Genomic DNA, 15,206 nt, shown 5'->3' with positions numbered 1-15,206 from the left:
AGGAAGTCCAAACTCATAGAGAAAGGATTATTGTAAACATATATTTCTTTGCAATTCAGTGTACATAGACTTGTATAGACATCTTTACAATAGAAAGGTGAGGGAAAAACCCATGTACTGCTTCTCTACAATACATTACAATATTGAATATTTCGATACTACTAGTTCAAATCAACATTTAATTGTAGGTTACTCCTTCATAATTAAAGACTCGCTGTAGAAAACAATATAAGTGCCAAAAACAATAGATTACGGTAACAGTAGAGACAAAAGATAGTAGATAAATTGTGCTCAAGCTTAACAAAATAGAAAATACTATTGCTTAGAAATACAACCTAGCATATAACCAAGTGAAGATATGTACGAAAATCTAAGTAAGGCATAAACGCATTAAAAAAGTAAAATGAGTAAAGCAATTTCAAGGTGGCACATACATTGCTTTCTACAGCGAGTCTTTAATTGAGCGCCACATAAGAACTATAATTGAAATCAAAATTTGACTAATCAATGCATGTTGTTATTCCATGTAGGATGTATGCATAAATTGATCTTTCAGACTATTTTATGCTAAAGGAAGTCATTCTATAATTTCAGGTTTATCTTCGAAAGGATACCACACGTCATTGGCAGATTCGTTGCGCGGATGCAAATCAGGTAAGTACAGAATAATTTCTATTGAGTGTGCAAGGTGTTCTTTCTTCCAAATAACAGAATAATACTTGAATCTATCATATATATATATATATATATATATATATATATATATATATATATATATATATATATATATATAAAATATTCTATGTATATGTCCCCTACGTATTATTGTAAAGGATGATATCAATCGATGCTCGACAATTAATCCATACCAAATCAATCGTAAATGTGAAATTTTATTTCTTAAAAGTTAGTTTTTCTAACTACACTTGCACCAGATTAGAAGTAAAGCATTCAAGTGATACAACAAAATTATTTGTCATGATTTCGCGTATGCTTACTGAGTGTACAAACACATTTTAATCATGTTTGTGTTTGCAATGGTTCGTTGTCCGACTGTAAGACGACGCATTATGTTATATTTAATACACGAATAAACAGAAGGGGAAATACCTTAGTAATGTGATTTCTACTTATACAATCGGCATACCTTGGCTAAGGAAAAATTCAACGTTATCCGTAATCTAGAGAATCAGGTTTGACCATCGATCGAGATAAAATTGCTCTAAAATGTTCCATTTTTTTCTAAAATATCCAAACATTCGTTCAGTGTTTCTGCTGGAGGCCAATAGTGGCAACTTTTGTTAGGGAATTAATGACAGATGCCCGACTCTGCTAATCTTAACCGTACTTCGAGAAAGAATAACTGTATCCATAGAAGACAAAACAGGATAGTCAATTACAATTAACCTACTGAAACCAACCATTTTCTTGAGCTGTAAGCAAAATCTCTCTAGCTCTTTAGTTTATTTATTTTTTAAGGAAGTATATTTTCTTACATATTATTTATCTCGATCATATCCTTGTATATAATCTACTTCTTTTTAAGAGGCGTCGCTTTGTTTCTGGTACTTGCAAATTTGATATTTCTGGTTTGGCGACGAAATCTGTAATAGGACCCCAAACTTTTTACTGGTACTGTTAAAGTATTAAATCTATCTACAGGTTATAATGAACATTTCCACTGATTTTTTACGACATAAAATACTTTAGATCTAGCTGATTACGGAAAGCACTTCTTTTTCATGCATTGATTGCAACTAGTCGAAATTTGCTATTGAATTTCGGCCTGGTACTCATGAGCTTAAAACAATGACAGCCATGTTTGTACGTCATCTGTCGGTTCAGGAAAACTCTCTACGCCGCTTAGGAAAACGGCTTAGAGAAAGATGCCATGCACGTTTATCAAGTCCCACAGACATTACTTAAAAAAACGAAGAATTAAAAGAATATAACAGAACTTAAGGTTTCTTTTTTAAAAACTTAACTATTTTTCAATTTGTTTATAATCAACTATTTAAATATACTCGAATATCTAAGGACAAGATTATAGTGTATCAATTTGCAAGGTTATACAACAAAGTACCTAACATATATTATTGAAGTATTACTCAGTAATAGAGTTAATGCATTGAATTTATTAAACCACTTAAATATACGAGTGTAACTAGTACTACTTTCCTTAGCACTACAGCACAATCAGTGTCTATGAACATACGTACTCATCAAAGTTCTGCAGTTCTTTTACAACATGTATTGTATGCTTGCTAGATGAAAACACGAAAGAACTTGTAGTAATTTTATTTAGTGCCTCTACGTGAATGGGCATTGTTTGCAACTTAAGTTAATACACTAATTAATGTCCTAATTAATGTCACCAAACGACCTCACGAAGCGAATTTAATCCATAGTTAAGAAAAAGTCAACAATATTAAAGCACGGTGATTTGATAGTAGAGTGCTAAATCTGGTATGCGATTTGATATGGAATGGATGTAGGGAGGAGCCCAAAGATATTTACCGAGAAGGAAATATTTTTCCAAGTAAAAATAATCGGAATTCTCTACTGAATTCAATACTAGGACGCACAAACTTAAAGTAATAATCATCTCCAAGAGCTTTCTGAAAATTTTCCAGTCCTAGTATCGAACTACTTCACACATTAACACACCCCACCATAACTAATATTTTCGTGCTTATCGTCGTTTTCTTAGGCAATGGAACATGCTCGAAAATTATTTATATTATCCCATATGAACATTTACAGATTGACTGAAGTGTTTTGAAGACATGAGTTAACACTTAAATCAACAAACAAACAGATATAATAGCAAAATAATGATACATTATTTCCAATTGACTGATTACGGAATGAAATAAAATGAAATTTCTAGCTTCACATCCCACGTATATGCTCTGAAAGCTAAGAGTGAATCGCTATAAAATATTAAAAGTGAATCACTATAAAATAATTAGTGGAATGGTCGCGTGGGAGAAAACGCTAGAACCACGAGAAAACCAACGAACACAATGTTGTTCACCACAGACTCACGTGGTCTGGAATCGAACCAAGGACCACTCGCACCAGAGTTGAGTACTCCACCACTGATCCACCATGTCCAATGATTACGAAAGTTTGTGATATGTCATGCGGACTTAAATACATAATATTCTGTTCTAATGAGTGAAACAATATAAGGGAAACCAACCTACACTATCGAAACTTAACAAAGTATTGAACTCTTCAAATATTTACTTTTAAGATTAATTTTCCTTTGTGGACCTCAGGAAATGCACAAAACACAATAATGTCACGATCTAATTTTTTTTTGCAAGTGCACCTCCATATACCAACTATTACTCATAATCAGAGTTGACGAGGGAAAAATTATAAATAGGTTCGTATGCTAAGAACACTGTTTCATGTGAAGCTATTGAAAATAAGTCGAGTTTTCAAAGTTATTGCACATGTAATACTTAATGAATTTCTGCTAAGATTTCTCTTGTTCATGCTCGAAATATCTCGGGCCCCAGGTAGCCATGGTGATTGGAAATACGAGTCTGGCGCCTAGATGATTTAAATTTAAAATATGTAGGCCCATATACCAGCTTGTATTTGTGTTATTATGGTGCCTAGTTTTAAAAACCTGCGCGTAGGTCAGAAGAAAAAATTTCGAACACTCCTGTTCTTCCTTTTCGTCAGTCTAATTATTTGTCTGCCTCCGTTGGCTAGAGTTTTCTTCAGCTCCAAACTACGAAACCATTTCCGTTGAGGGGATATAGTAAAACAGTAAATACACTATATGATACGATAGTTACAGCATTAAGATAAGAAGAGGTATAACATTTGTGTGTGGTGACCAAATGGTAGAAACAATGTAAAGGATGTAGTAGCATACGAATTTTTTTAAAAGGCGTTAATAGCTTTCTGATGCACAAAGTGCTATATTTATATATGTAGTATATTCATTACATTTATAAATATTATGCCGACAAATTTTCAATGTGTATAATTAAGGGTGGAGGAAATATATAATCGCAAATAGACACTGTCATGTGATGAAATTTTACTTTGGGTAAGCAATCGTATGAACCATGTTAGTCTATCTTCTCTAAACTCTGCAAATATTAATTGAACAGTTGCGGACAGACAAATAAAAATGACACTGGCTACTGTTACTACACTACTCCTAATATTACTCTATTACTAGCACAATATTATTATTACTACTACTACTGACATTGAAATAATAATAAAAATATTCTAAAAAGGTATCTGAAACAAGACCTAATTTAAATGGGTCTTTCTGGGCTTTCTTGGCAAAAGCATTGATGACTTGGTGATAGAATTTTCAGTCTTTCTGAAGCTACGAAAATAATTTCTTTTGATAATGTAAAATCCCACACATGATTCTGTTTATAAACATCAACATGTACTTGTATTTGTAAACAACATCACGTGTGTTTCTACTACAAGTTACTATAAGAAGCAGATGACAGTAAAAATCATCACCACTGATCATGTGATGGAAGAACACCACCAGCGCCCTCACTACATACGAGAAGTTATACAATTCCAAAAAGCACCACAATCGACATCAGTTTCAGCTGGTCACTCGTAACCTTTAAAATTCCAGTGGAGCTCTGAGAGAACCCTAACCTAATTCAAACTACTTAGCTTGCAATGGAGCTCTGAGGCCTCCTGTCTACTTATCTTGCTGTGGAGCTATGTTGGGAACATAATCCCTCTCTTATCTTGCTGTGTAGCTCTGAGAGATTCCTAACCGTATACCACTCAGCTTGCTGTGCAGCTTCATAGTCTTCCTCCCCACCCAGCTTGCTGTGGAGCTTTGCGAGACTCCAACCTTACTTTGCTTGCTGTGGAGCACTGAGAATCTAGTCCACCTCACTCAGCTTGTCTGCAGATTTGTGAGAATCCTTCCCTTGGTCGCCTCGATCTTGATACACCTACTTACCCTAATTAAGTAGAAGATTTCGTATTTATCTTAGTGAAGCAGTGTTAAATTTATATTGCTTTATATCAGAAAGTTTTATAATAAAGCCGTTTGTGGGAGAAAATAAATTATCCTATCATTTGACTCTACCAAATCTGACTTTAGTAGAATTTTACAATGGAGATTAGTGTTAAACTTTTAAACCAATCCTAGCCTTGCAAAATGCCAGCATAGATTTTATTCGCTTTATCGCGGAAAACCTTCTTCCCACTGAAGCACTTGTAGCAGAAATGGGAAAAAATAAGCTCACACAGTTTTACTAGTTCTTCCTGTGATTCCCACAGATGGTTTAACTTACGAAAAACTAGTAGTTCATTAATACTTCCGTAAGCCACCAGAAATCCAGAAACGCTTTTGCCATCAACTGCAACCGAAGAGTAAAGAACTCAAACATATTAGGATAGGACTGTTTAGGGGATTCCAGAACGATTTCAGGGCACATTCTTTTGTTTCATCTGAATTAATTGGATTCATGAATTCCAAGAACCGTAGAGAACCTAAATTATCAAATCTATTGTTGAGCTTTTGCAGTACTCTATGAATAATTTCAAGAAAGAGACTTTTATGAAACGTCTTAATGTCAAAATCTTCATGTAATCTTAACCTCTTTCTCTCCAGTTCCCAGATGTATTTTCCTTCCAGGACTATCTTCTCCCAATATTCTTCAAATTTTTCAAGTCTTTTTTCAAGTTTAACTTTTAGTTCTTTTATTTTAGTAATACAATAACCATTGTAATGGTTCATTTGCAAGATGAAAAACAACACATCAGTCAGAGGAAAAATGCTTGAGATCTTCAATATCAAATCCAGTTCGAAATGTTTCAGTGAAACTAAAAACCTACGACCAGGAATGCTGTTTTATAATTCATTTTTGGATCAAAATATCCCATATATTTCAGGCAAAAAATTTATTGTATGCCTTATATCTGGAGAACTACATATAGTGTAGCCAAACCCAAACTATCATTTAACTCACGAGGCAACCTATCCAAGTGTAACTCTGACTTCGAGTCGAGACTATGGCCGTTGGATACTTTGTGCCAAAAGAACATAACACGAAAAGAGATACATCCTCGATCTCAGTCGTTGGGGAGATATAAGCGTGAAAATTTAGAAATTGAGCTCCATACTATGCATTACAAAGTCAGATTCTGGGTCAGTTTTCTTGGAAACGGTCGGGTAAGGAAACTCAGATATACATATCAAATTGATGTGGGAAGCCCTTTTGAATAAAAAAATTTGTGTCCCCGAGACACTCGCAGGGTCCCAGGTGGGGTCCAACTCAAAATTTGCAAATTGAACCGGAGGTCAAGTAGCATAGTGTATGAAAGCTCTTGTTAAATGAAAGAAGATATAACAAATCTTAACTCTCTACGATACTGTGCAAACGGGCAACTCTTGAAAATGTCAATACAACCTAGATCAGAAAATCTATGCCACTCTTCTAAATCCGTTAAGTTGGAACAATAACAAAACAGAAAAACACGTTTAAAAGTGCAAGGTATTGAAGTATAGCAAATTGCTCTTTCACAGAGTCGCACAACGGAACTTATCCAAGTATAAGTGTGACTTCGAATGTCCAATGGACCATAGAATGACCATGACCATTAGATTTCGTGTCGTAGAAGAGAAAGGATACATTGCCAATTTCAATGGTCGTGTAGGGTGAGAAGGTCAAAAGGCAACGGTATATGCTTCTTGAATCGGGACCCCACATTCGCAGATTGCACCCTGAAATTTCTATCGGGGAATTTGCTGAACGAGAAACATGATGGTGAAGACGAAAAGAAGTGACCTTGAAACTGTGAGGCAACATGGAGAGGAGTAGGGTTGGAATAATAGCGCAGAAATAAAATATATCGGAGGGTGCTTTTCTAAGGCTGTAGGAAATGGTCAAGGATAATATTTCGTTAAAATATAAATTTGGAAATCAGTTTGATAATTGTAAACTCGGGAAAGGAAACGATAACCAAGCGGGGTGGGAGACGAGCCAAAACATGGTGAACGTACCAGAAGGTAGTGTTTCATAGAATATTGACACACAAAACACTCTGTGACAATACAATCTTGATTTGCAGCAATATGCAATTTATTGGAAGAGTGTGTGAATGAAATATAAGTAAACAAAACTATGTTCAAAGAAAATAGACATACAACTTCACATATACGTGTTGGTATATTTACAGAATGTTACTTCTATAAAGATAACACATATTGCGCTAGACAAAATGAAAACAAATATCGTAAAATTCAATAAAAAACAGACCCGTTCCCTTTTGAACTTCTTAACCTCCACGACCATTGAAATTGACAATGTATCCTTTCTCTTTTGGACACGAAATCCAATGGTCATGGTCATTCTATGTTCCATTGGTCATCCGAAGTCACACTTATACTTGGATAAGGTCCGTTGTGCGACTATGCGAAAGAGCAATTTGCTATACTTCAATACCTTGCACTTTTAAACGTGTTTTTCTGTTTTGTTATTGTCGCAACTTAACGGATTTAGAAGAGTGGCCATAGATTTTCTGATCTAGGTTGTATTGACATTTTCACCAGTTGCCCGTTTGCACAGGGTTATCGTAGAGAGTTAAGATTTGTTCTATCTTCTTTTATTTAATATTAGCTTTCATACAATATGCTACTTGACCCCCGGTACAATTTGCAAATTTTGAGTTGGACCCCGCCTGGGACCCTGCGAGTGCCCCGGGGACACAAACTTTTCATTCAAAAAGTGCTGGGCTACCCACACTAATTTGATATATATTCGATGGGTTTCCTTACCCGACCGTTTCCGAAAAATCTGACCCGGAATCTGACTTTGTAATGTATAGTATAAAGTTCAATTTCTAAATTTTCAGGCTTATATCTCCGCAACGGTTGAAATCGAGGATGTATCCCCTTTCGTGTTATGTTCTTTTGGGACAAGGTATCCAACGGCCATAGTATCGACTCGAAGTCATAGTTACACTTGGATAGGTTCCCTCGTCAGTATGATGTGTTTATTCCGTAGAAAATACAAAAACTCGATTAAGGGGCTGTTCAAAAATTTTGTGGCCAAGATGACAATCTTTCTGATACTATACCAAGTAAACGAGAATTATAGTTCCAGTGCGTAGCAGATTTATTTGGCGCAGCAGCTTCTTAATTTCAGTGTTCAATGCATGACTCTTATTTGTGAATAGAAAATAAATTCCACTAACCCTTTTTAATGTTAGGAAGAAAAAATTGCAGTCTTTGATGCTAGAAGCCGTCTGAGACAATAACATATTTAATTTCTGAAGCTTGCACAGCGACGCATCAACGCTGGTTGTCGCTCGGGGTAAGAACTCGTCTTAGTGCCCCCTGAAAAACCAAACCAAAACGCTCCTCCAAATGTTTGCCCAATTTTGCGTCCTTCCAATCTTGCGCCCGAGACACGAGCTCCATTTCCCTCCTCCTAGTTATGTCACTGAGCTTGCACAACAGATTGTTTCACACGCTCATATAGCAGGTCAGGATCCATCACTATGCAAAATTTGATTCCGACAGGATCATTTACATATTGCAGTGTTCTATGGATAGAGTCAATGAAGTACATCGGAATTTTTAATCCTTCAAATTTTTATTATAAAAAAAATCTTATATAAATGGTTGAACAAAGTTCCTCTAAGTATTTCAGTGCACTAAGTAAATGTTCTCAGTGTAAGATAATTCCCTGTCGGATTAGGATGTTGCGTCAGCCCGTAGCGGCCTCAGATGGGATAGGATTATACTCCGTAACCCATGGCGGTCTCGGGAGTAAGTATTAGAGGCAGGGACGGCCTTAAGCCGATTGGACCGATTGCTCCCAATCGGGCCCCGCACCGAAGGGGGGCCCGCGCTAGCGCGGTCTATTCTACTCTCCAGTGCCGTTTTAACAGCAAATTAGATCCCAGAGCAAAAAAAAGTCTGTTGTGGTCCCTATGACTACATTTTGCTCCTAATATAGGTAATTAATACAAGCCATTCTGCTCGCGGGGTCCCGATCAAGTGACTATGGTACCATTAATATATCTCTGCTACTCTCAGTTGTCAATTACACACAACAACGTATTGCAACACAGATACACTCATATCCAAAATTATTGTCGCATGTCTATAAATATGTTGTAGGAATATAATTTGATAACGAATTTGTCCAGTATTTCTTATAAAGTTAGTATGTGTATAATCTGCAAAGACATGTATGGGGCAAATTTCATGTCAAAAGAGCAGTAAATACGAACAATAAAAGAAAAATAAAACTTTCTTGTCCATTTAGCAACATTTTGTTTTACTGATTCTAATTTTCGTATTTATGACTCTTTACCCATGAAATTTACCAGAAATATACATTTCCCGACTATACACATAGTATCAGCATTAAAAGTACCCTGCAAAATCATTATCAAATTATATTCTTAAAAGAAGACAGTTATAGATATGCGTCAATCGTTTTGGACATAAGTGTACATTCATGTACTCCACAAGGGAGGGTATGGCCTCTCCCTAACAAATAAATCAATAGTTTGTATTAAGTTTCCGGGCATAAGCAAATATTTTCTGAATTTAATGCTGACGTTCTTACTGAATATGTCATGTGATACTACCGTAAATACCGAAATGGTATCAAATAAATCAACCTCAGTGCGACTTCTTTGCATAGTGCAGTAAATGAAGCTCAAATTTTAATGAAGAAAGGAACAAATTAGTAACAAGCTTAAAATTGGTACAGATATTGGGAATGATGTTCTAAACAACATACTAAAAGTCCTCTGAAATCCCACGTGGCCTTCGCCGCCATATTGGAAAATGACCTCTTTAAGTGTAAATGATCAATATCCAGATAAAAATAGCAATGTCTTCGCTATAGTTGAACATAAAGAGATAAACTTAGTGTCGTTTTATAGAACATAGATAACACAATATTTTTTATAGAGAAACAATTTTTCATAAAACGCATACTTTTAGAAATATTTAGCTGTAAATGCTAAAATTCCGAAAACTACCGTCAAACTGCTTTAAAATTTTATTGAACTTAGGAATTAATTATTAAAAACTTAAAATTTCACATAGATATTGGTAAAGATTGTTTAAATGACACACTAAAATCCCACAATTTCATCGTTCGCCATATTGGAAAATGTCTAAATGTCCGAAGTGAATGAAAGATATTTTGTTAAGCGAAATACAAAATCTAAATACCCGGCTAAATATTTGAGAAACTGTAAATGCAGTCGATCCGAATTCAGTTGGGATCAATGCTGGTGCAAGGAGGGAAACATGTTGATGTCTTTAAGGTTGTCCTCCGCCATCTTGGAATCAACTTCTTTATTTTAAATGGCAACATGGTCTTGTGACACGTTAAACAACATTCTCGTTCGAAGAGAAACCAAACGGTAAGGTTATTTTTCCAAACCCTGTAACGGTTTTGAAGTTGTGAATAGATTTAAGGTATGTTATGGGTGAAATGCTATGAAATGTGCTGTGCGAAGTTTCTAATTGAAGGATATAAAGATAAAGTAAAAAACAAGCTTTGTAACATCTCACATTACGTATTCTTTAATAACTAGGAAAAGAGAGAACTAACACACATAAGGCAAATACAATTACATGACATGTTCAACATGCCCACCATTCTGTTCTATGCACATCTTTAACCATGCGACCTAGTGCTTGTGCACTCTGCGAAGCATAGTTGGTGATATTTGTTCACAGGCCGTAATGATTCTTCTTTTCAGGTAGCCAATGTCATTAATTTTACACTGGTAAACAATAGCTTTAAAGTGCTCCCAAAGATATAAATTCAACAGAGTTAGGTCGGGGGACTTTGCTGGCCACTCAACTGGTCTATGCCGATCTATCCAGCAACCGGGAAAATGTTGATTAAGCCATCAATTATATCACGATTCCTCGTTCAACAAAACTGACGTAACAGTGTGTTATATTTTATTCAGTCATATTAACATAGTGCAAGTAGGGCCTATTATTTTAACCTTAAATCGCAAAATAACTTTTGAATGTCAATTCGTGTAAGGCCAAATTGAAAAGAAGCTATAGTGTTTATAGTTATTATGACGTATGTAAACCACGGGCGCATGCACTAATCACTAGACCAGCAGGGAGAGCGCAATATATATATATATATATATATATATATATATATATATATATATATATATATATATATATATATATATATATACTGGTTCTAAAGACCTTGGTGCAAGTTAATTGTAAACCTGGGGCCCCGCAAAATGTTCCCAATCGGGCCCCGCACCACCTAAGGCCGGCCCTGATTAGAGGATTCCACTCCGCAGCCAATAACAGCCTCAGCAGAAGAGTATTAGGATAAGTTTCCATAGCCCATGGCAGCCTTGGGGGAAGGGCATTGTAGGTTATCGATCAGCTCTGGCACTGATAGCTACTTGGTACCGTCGTTCACTTATATAGCCGTCGATTTGGAGGGATAGCCTGTGGAGGGGTTGTCGGATTTCTTCGTGGCTTCCCATGTCCTCTTCGTTTCTTCCTCAAAGGTGCAGTTTCTTCCTGTCGTCTGCCACTGTTTGTTTATAATCGTAAAACCAGGTGTTCGTAGTGAAAACATGTGGCTTATAGTATGTGAGGATGTATGGATCCTTGTAATATATATATGGGGTTTGGTTTTCGAAAATATAGCGCAAAATTTGACAACCCATAACTCGAGAACCGTAAACCTGTACATTATATTTCACTTATTTATATGGTAGGTGAAGTTCTACCACTATACCGAGTTTGATTTCGATCGGATGAATTCAATCTGTGAGTTTTTGTTTTCGAAAATGTGTCATAAAATTTGAACGCCCATAATTGAGGAACCCAAAGCATGTACAGTCAGCGACAAAAGTTATTTCCATTTGGTAAAATTTATTTTGGGAATAACGGTGATACGTACACCGTTTAAACGAGTTTCATGGTTGGAACGTACAGAAAGTTACATTCTTTTTAAGGTACTGGATACTATACTCAAATTGTCCTTCCATTCTGAAGTTAATTACGAAACTAATTTCAACAAACAAGAAGAGCTTTGGTCATAGAGTGTACAATATAATATTCCATACACTTACATATCAGGTCAAAGTTTCCCACCATACAAACTTTGGTCCCGATCAGATGAGTTTGGATGAACTTGTACGATGTATAGCGTTCAATAGTGTGTAACACTGTAAGATTACTGTAAAGTTATAACGACTACATATTCCTTAAACTATATAAATTACTGTTCAAATCAAATCATTTTAAAGTCATTTCCAAATCTTATTTGATTTATCAATTCAAACTCTAAAAGATTTTATCTCAACTATACGTTGTAAAACAAGGGGGTTACGGTTAATTAGTGGTAGAGCGCTTATCTATGGCATGTGGGGTCCTTAGTTCGATCCCCAGCCTGGTAAGTTTGTGGTGGGCAACGCCGTGCCCATGGGTTTTCTCGGGTTACTACCATTTACTCCCTCGTTCTCATTCCACCAATTATTCCATCATCATTCACTTGCCTTAATCATCCGTCTCCCTTAGCCTAACAGGCATAATCGTGCGACGTTAAACTGAAAGAGTTCATTTCATTTCTTTATAAAACAATTATTTGCCAAACAAATATTTGTGAAACAATTACATTCATTTCATCGCCTTGTAAAAAATAAGCCAAGAAACAATAGATTAGTGTTTCTCCAAATATCACATCGCATTCCTTTGCAGTGCACGAGCCTTCTGGTTGAATAATCTAAAATGTCATCGTCCTCTCCTATCAAAACTATTAAAACACCTCTCGAAGTAAATTTTGTTGTTCGAAGTGGAATAAACAAGCATGTACTATTCAAGACTAAGATCGTCTCCAGGCCGTCCAAGACTTAAAAGCGCATCACCGAAGAAGCAAACCATGGAAAAAATCTACACCATCATGAAAATATCATCATTGAGCTGTAATACCATAATCCATTCATCGCCCCTGGCAGATTTGACAGGATGAAATCCAATCATCAACATCAACGTTGGTTCCATTGCATCTAAGCCAATAAGTTACGCAGCTACTTCAGAAAAACATTTCATCAATTAAAACAAACAGAACATCATCAATATATATATTAAAGCAAGTGCTCGTATTCTATCCTAACACTTAGTTTCCTTCTTCTGTCCCCTCTGTTACGTTCTACCCAATTAAGTCGCTGTTTTATCATCTAAAATTTTTTAAGTCTTATTTACGTACTAGAGTCAATTTCCCGCTTATCTGGGTTAAATAAAGAAAAAAATACTAATATGTTCCTTTAGTCAGTCACTTTTTACTATTAAGGAAGCGCTTTCTAATATCGGTCATTTTCAATCGTATATATATCCCCCTCATCTCCCCAAGTTGCGGGGCTGAATTTGGATTTAAACGGCATTGGAAGTATCACTGCTCATCTGAAAGATCCCAAAAAACTGGATTGGCACTAATATCGGTAATTTCATTTTCAATAATTTTTATATATCCCCAGCTCTATCTGCGGAGCAGAATTTAGATTAAAACTGTATCGTAGTATCACTGTTCATCCCAGCGACCCTGAAAATCATGAATTCTACACTAATATAAGTTATTTTCGATCATTTATATATACATATATCCCCTCCTTCTCCATATGCATCTATCCCCTCCTCCTCCCCCTCCTCTAAGTTCTACCTTCAAAGTGAAACGATAAAAGCCATCCCAGGCCAAAACTTCATCTATGTTGAAAATTTTATCGAGATCGGTAGGGTGGTTCAGGAGTTACTAAGTCACATAGTTGCTTTCTTTTTTATTTATATAGAAGATAGATAAAAGCATAACCTTTCACAACATTACTTGTGTGTAAGTATCTTCATTCCCATTTACATCCCTTTGTTTAAGTAACTTATAGTAAATCATAAGTAAGTATCTAAGCTAATTAAACTGACATTCCGCACTTGCACAATAGTGTCCTTACTTTTGAAAGAAAATCAAATAATGGACGAAAAGTTTTAAGAGATTAGGACATTTGAGAAAGTTTGAAAACGGGTATTATTTTTGGGCAGCTCATATTCGAGTAATTTACTCGGGTGTCTGTTATGGATTGAATTGAAAAAGGCTTTATTCAAGCGGGCAAGGTTCAGCATATTGCTGCTCTACCACATAACCCTTGTCAAGGAAGTATATTGAGTTATACAAAAAAACATACAATCAATTGAGTCAAAAGATACGGTTATATACAGGTACCTCTGATATACGTATGGGATTACCTCTCTTATATCGGGAGGAACAGTTTCATACCGAAAAATAAGATGCCAATGTATCTTAAGCATGAAATTTTGAATGAATGTGTTCTGCCTGTTTTGACATAGGGGAGAATACTAGTCACCGTCTCCAAACTACTTAACGAAGCAGGAAGAAACGTATCGCCGTTTAAAAATTACTCATACATATAAAAACAAAAGAATCACATGGATAAGAAAAATGACACGAACGACATACAATATAGTGAAAATAAAGAGATTGAGCTATGAGTGAGCCCTACAAGAATAAATTATCGACATCGCACAAAAGCAACCCTTGATTTGATACCAAAAAAAAAACAAGAAACGACCTAGGAAGCATTCTTATATAAGATATTGCAACGAAAATAAGACAACTATGGACTAAAGTAGAAAAGAATTACTCAAGATAGATGTCTGTGGAGAAGAACTGAGTGATCTAAATCCAACAGCGGATAGATTGTGGCTCATATGGTCGAGTTAAAGTTACAGGGTTTAAGCTATTTTTTCAAACACAATGGTATAAATTCGACTCACACCACTTTGATAATAAACAATACAGATGTTTCTTTTACTACTTGAATTTCCACTAATTATCTGACAGCAGTTGAATGAAGTTCTGGCTCACTTCATGCTCTCTGTTAACAGACTTATTTAGATTTTTTTTTTTTTTTTTTAAAAAAAAGTGGCTTGCACCACTATAACTTTAACCTGCCCATATTATGTGAGCTGAGGACGATTATGGGATAGCATTTTATTTTTCACAAATAACTTGCTAACTTTTCGTATGAGATACCTAATTTTTCTGTACGCTTACTAGGGATCTAATGGTCTCTGGCATACAGCATAATAAACTTAGATCTTTCATTCTCGAAAATAAATTTTTAAAAATATAAAGGAAATAAAAGGAGGCGGT

At 35.6% G+C, this 15,206-nt stretch overlaps 1 protein-coding gene across 4 annotated transcripts in view; it reads left to right on the top strand.

Moving 5' to 3' along the window:
- The window catches only part of Ets65A (DNA-binding protein D-ETS-3), a 692,236-nt gene that overhangs the window by 229,195 nt on the left and 447,835 nt on the right, over window positions 1–15,206 (top strand). For all 4 annotated transcript variants that reach the window (XM_081744528.1, XM_081744529.1, XM_081744526.1 and 1 more), the window contains one exon: window positions 595–654. In XM_081744528.1, the coding sequence (XP_081600654.1) occupies window positions 595–654 (60 nt within the window). The remainder of the gene's footprint in view (window positions 1–594; window positions 655–15,206) is intronic.

The sequence above is a fragment of the Thermobia domestica genome, chromosome 17 (assembly GCF_964235325.1).
Source record: "Thermobia domestica chromosome 17, izTheDome1.hap1.1, whole genome shotgun sequence".
Classification (NCBI taxonomy): Eukaryota; Metazoa; Arthropoda; class Insecta; order Zygentoma; family Lepismatidae; genus Thermobia; species Thermobia domestica.
The sequence above is the reverse complement of the archived record's forward strand: the minus strand, read 5'-3'. Positions and strand labels throughout refer to the sequence as shown.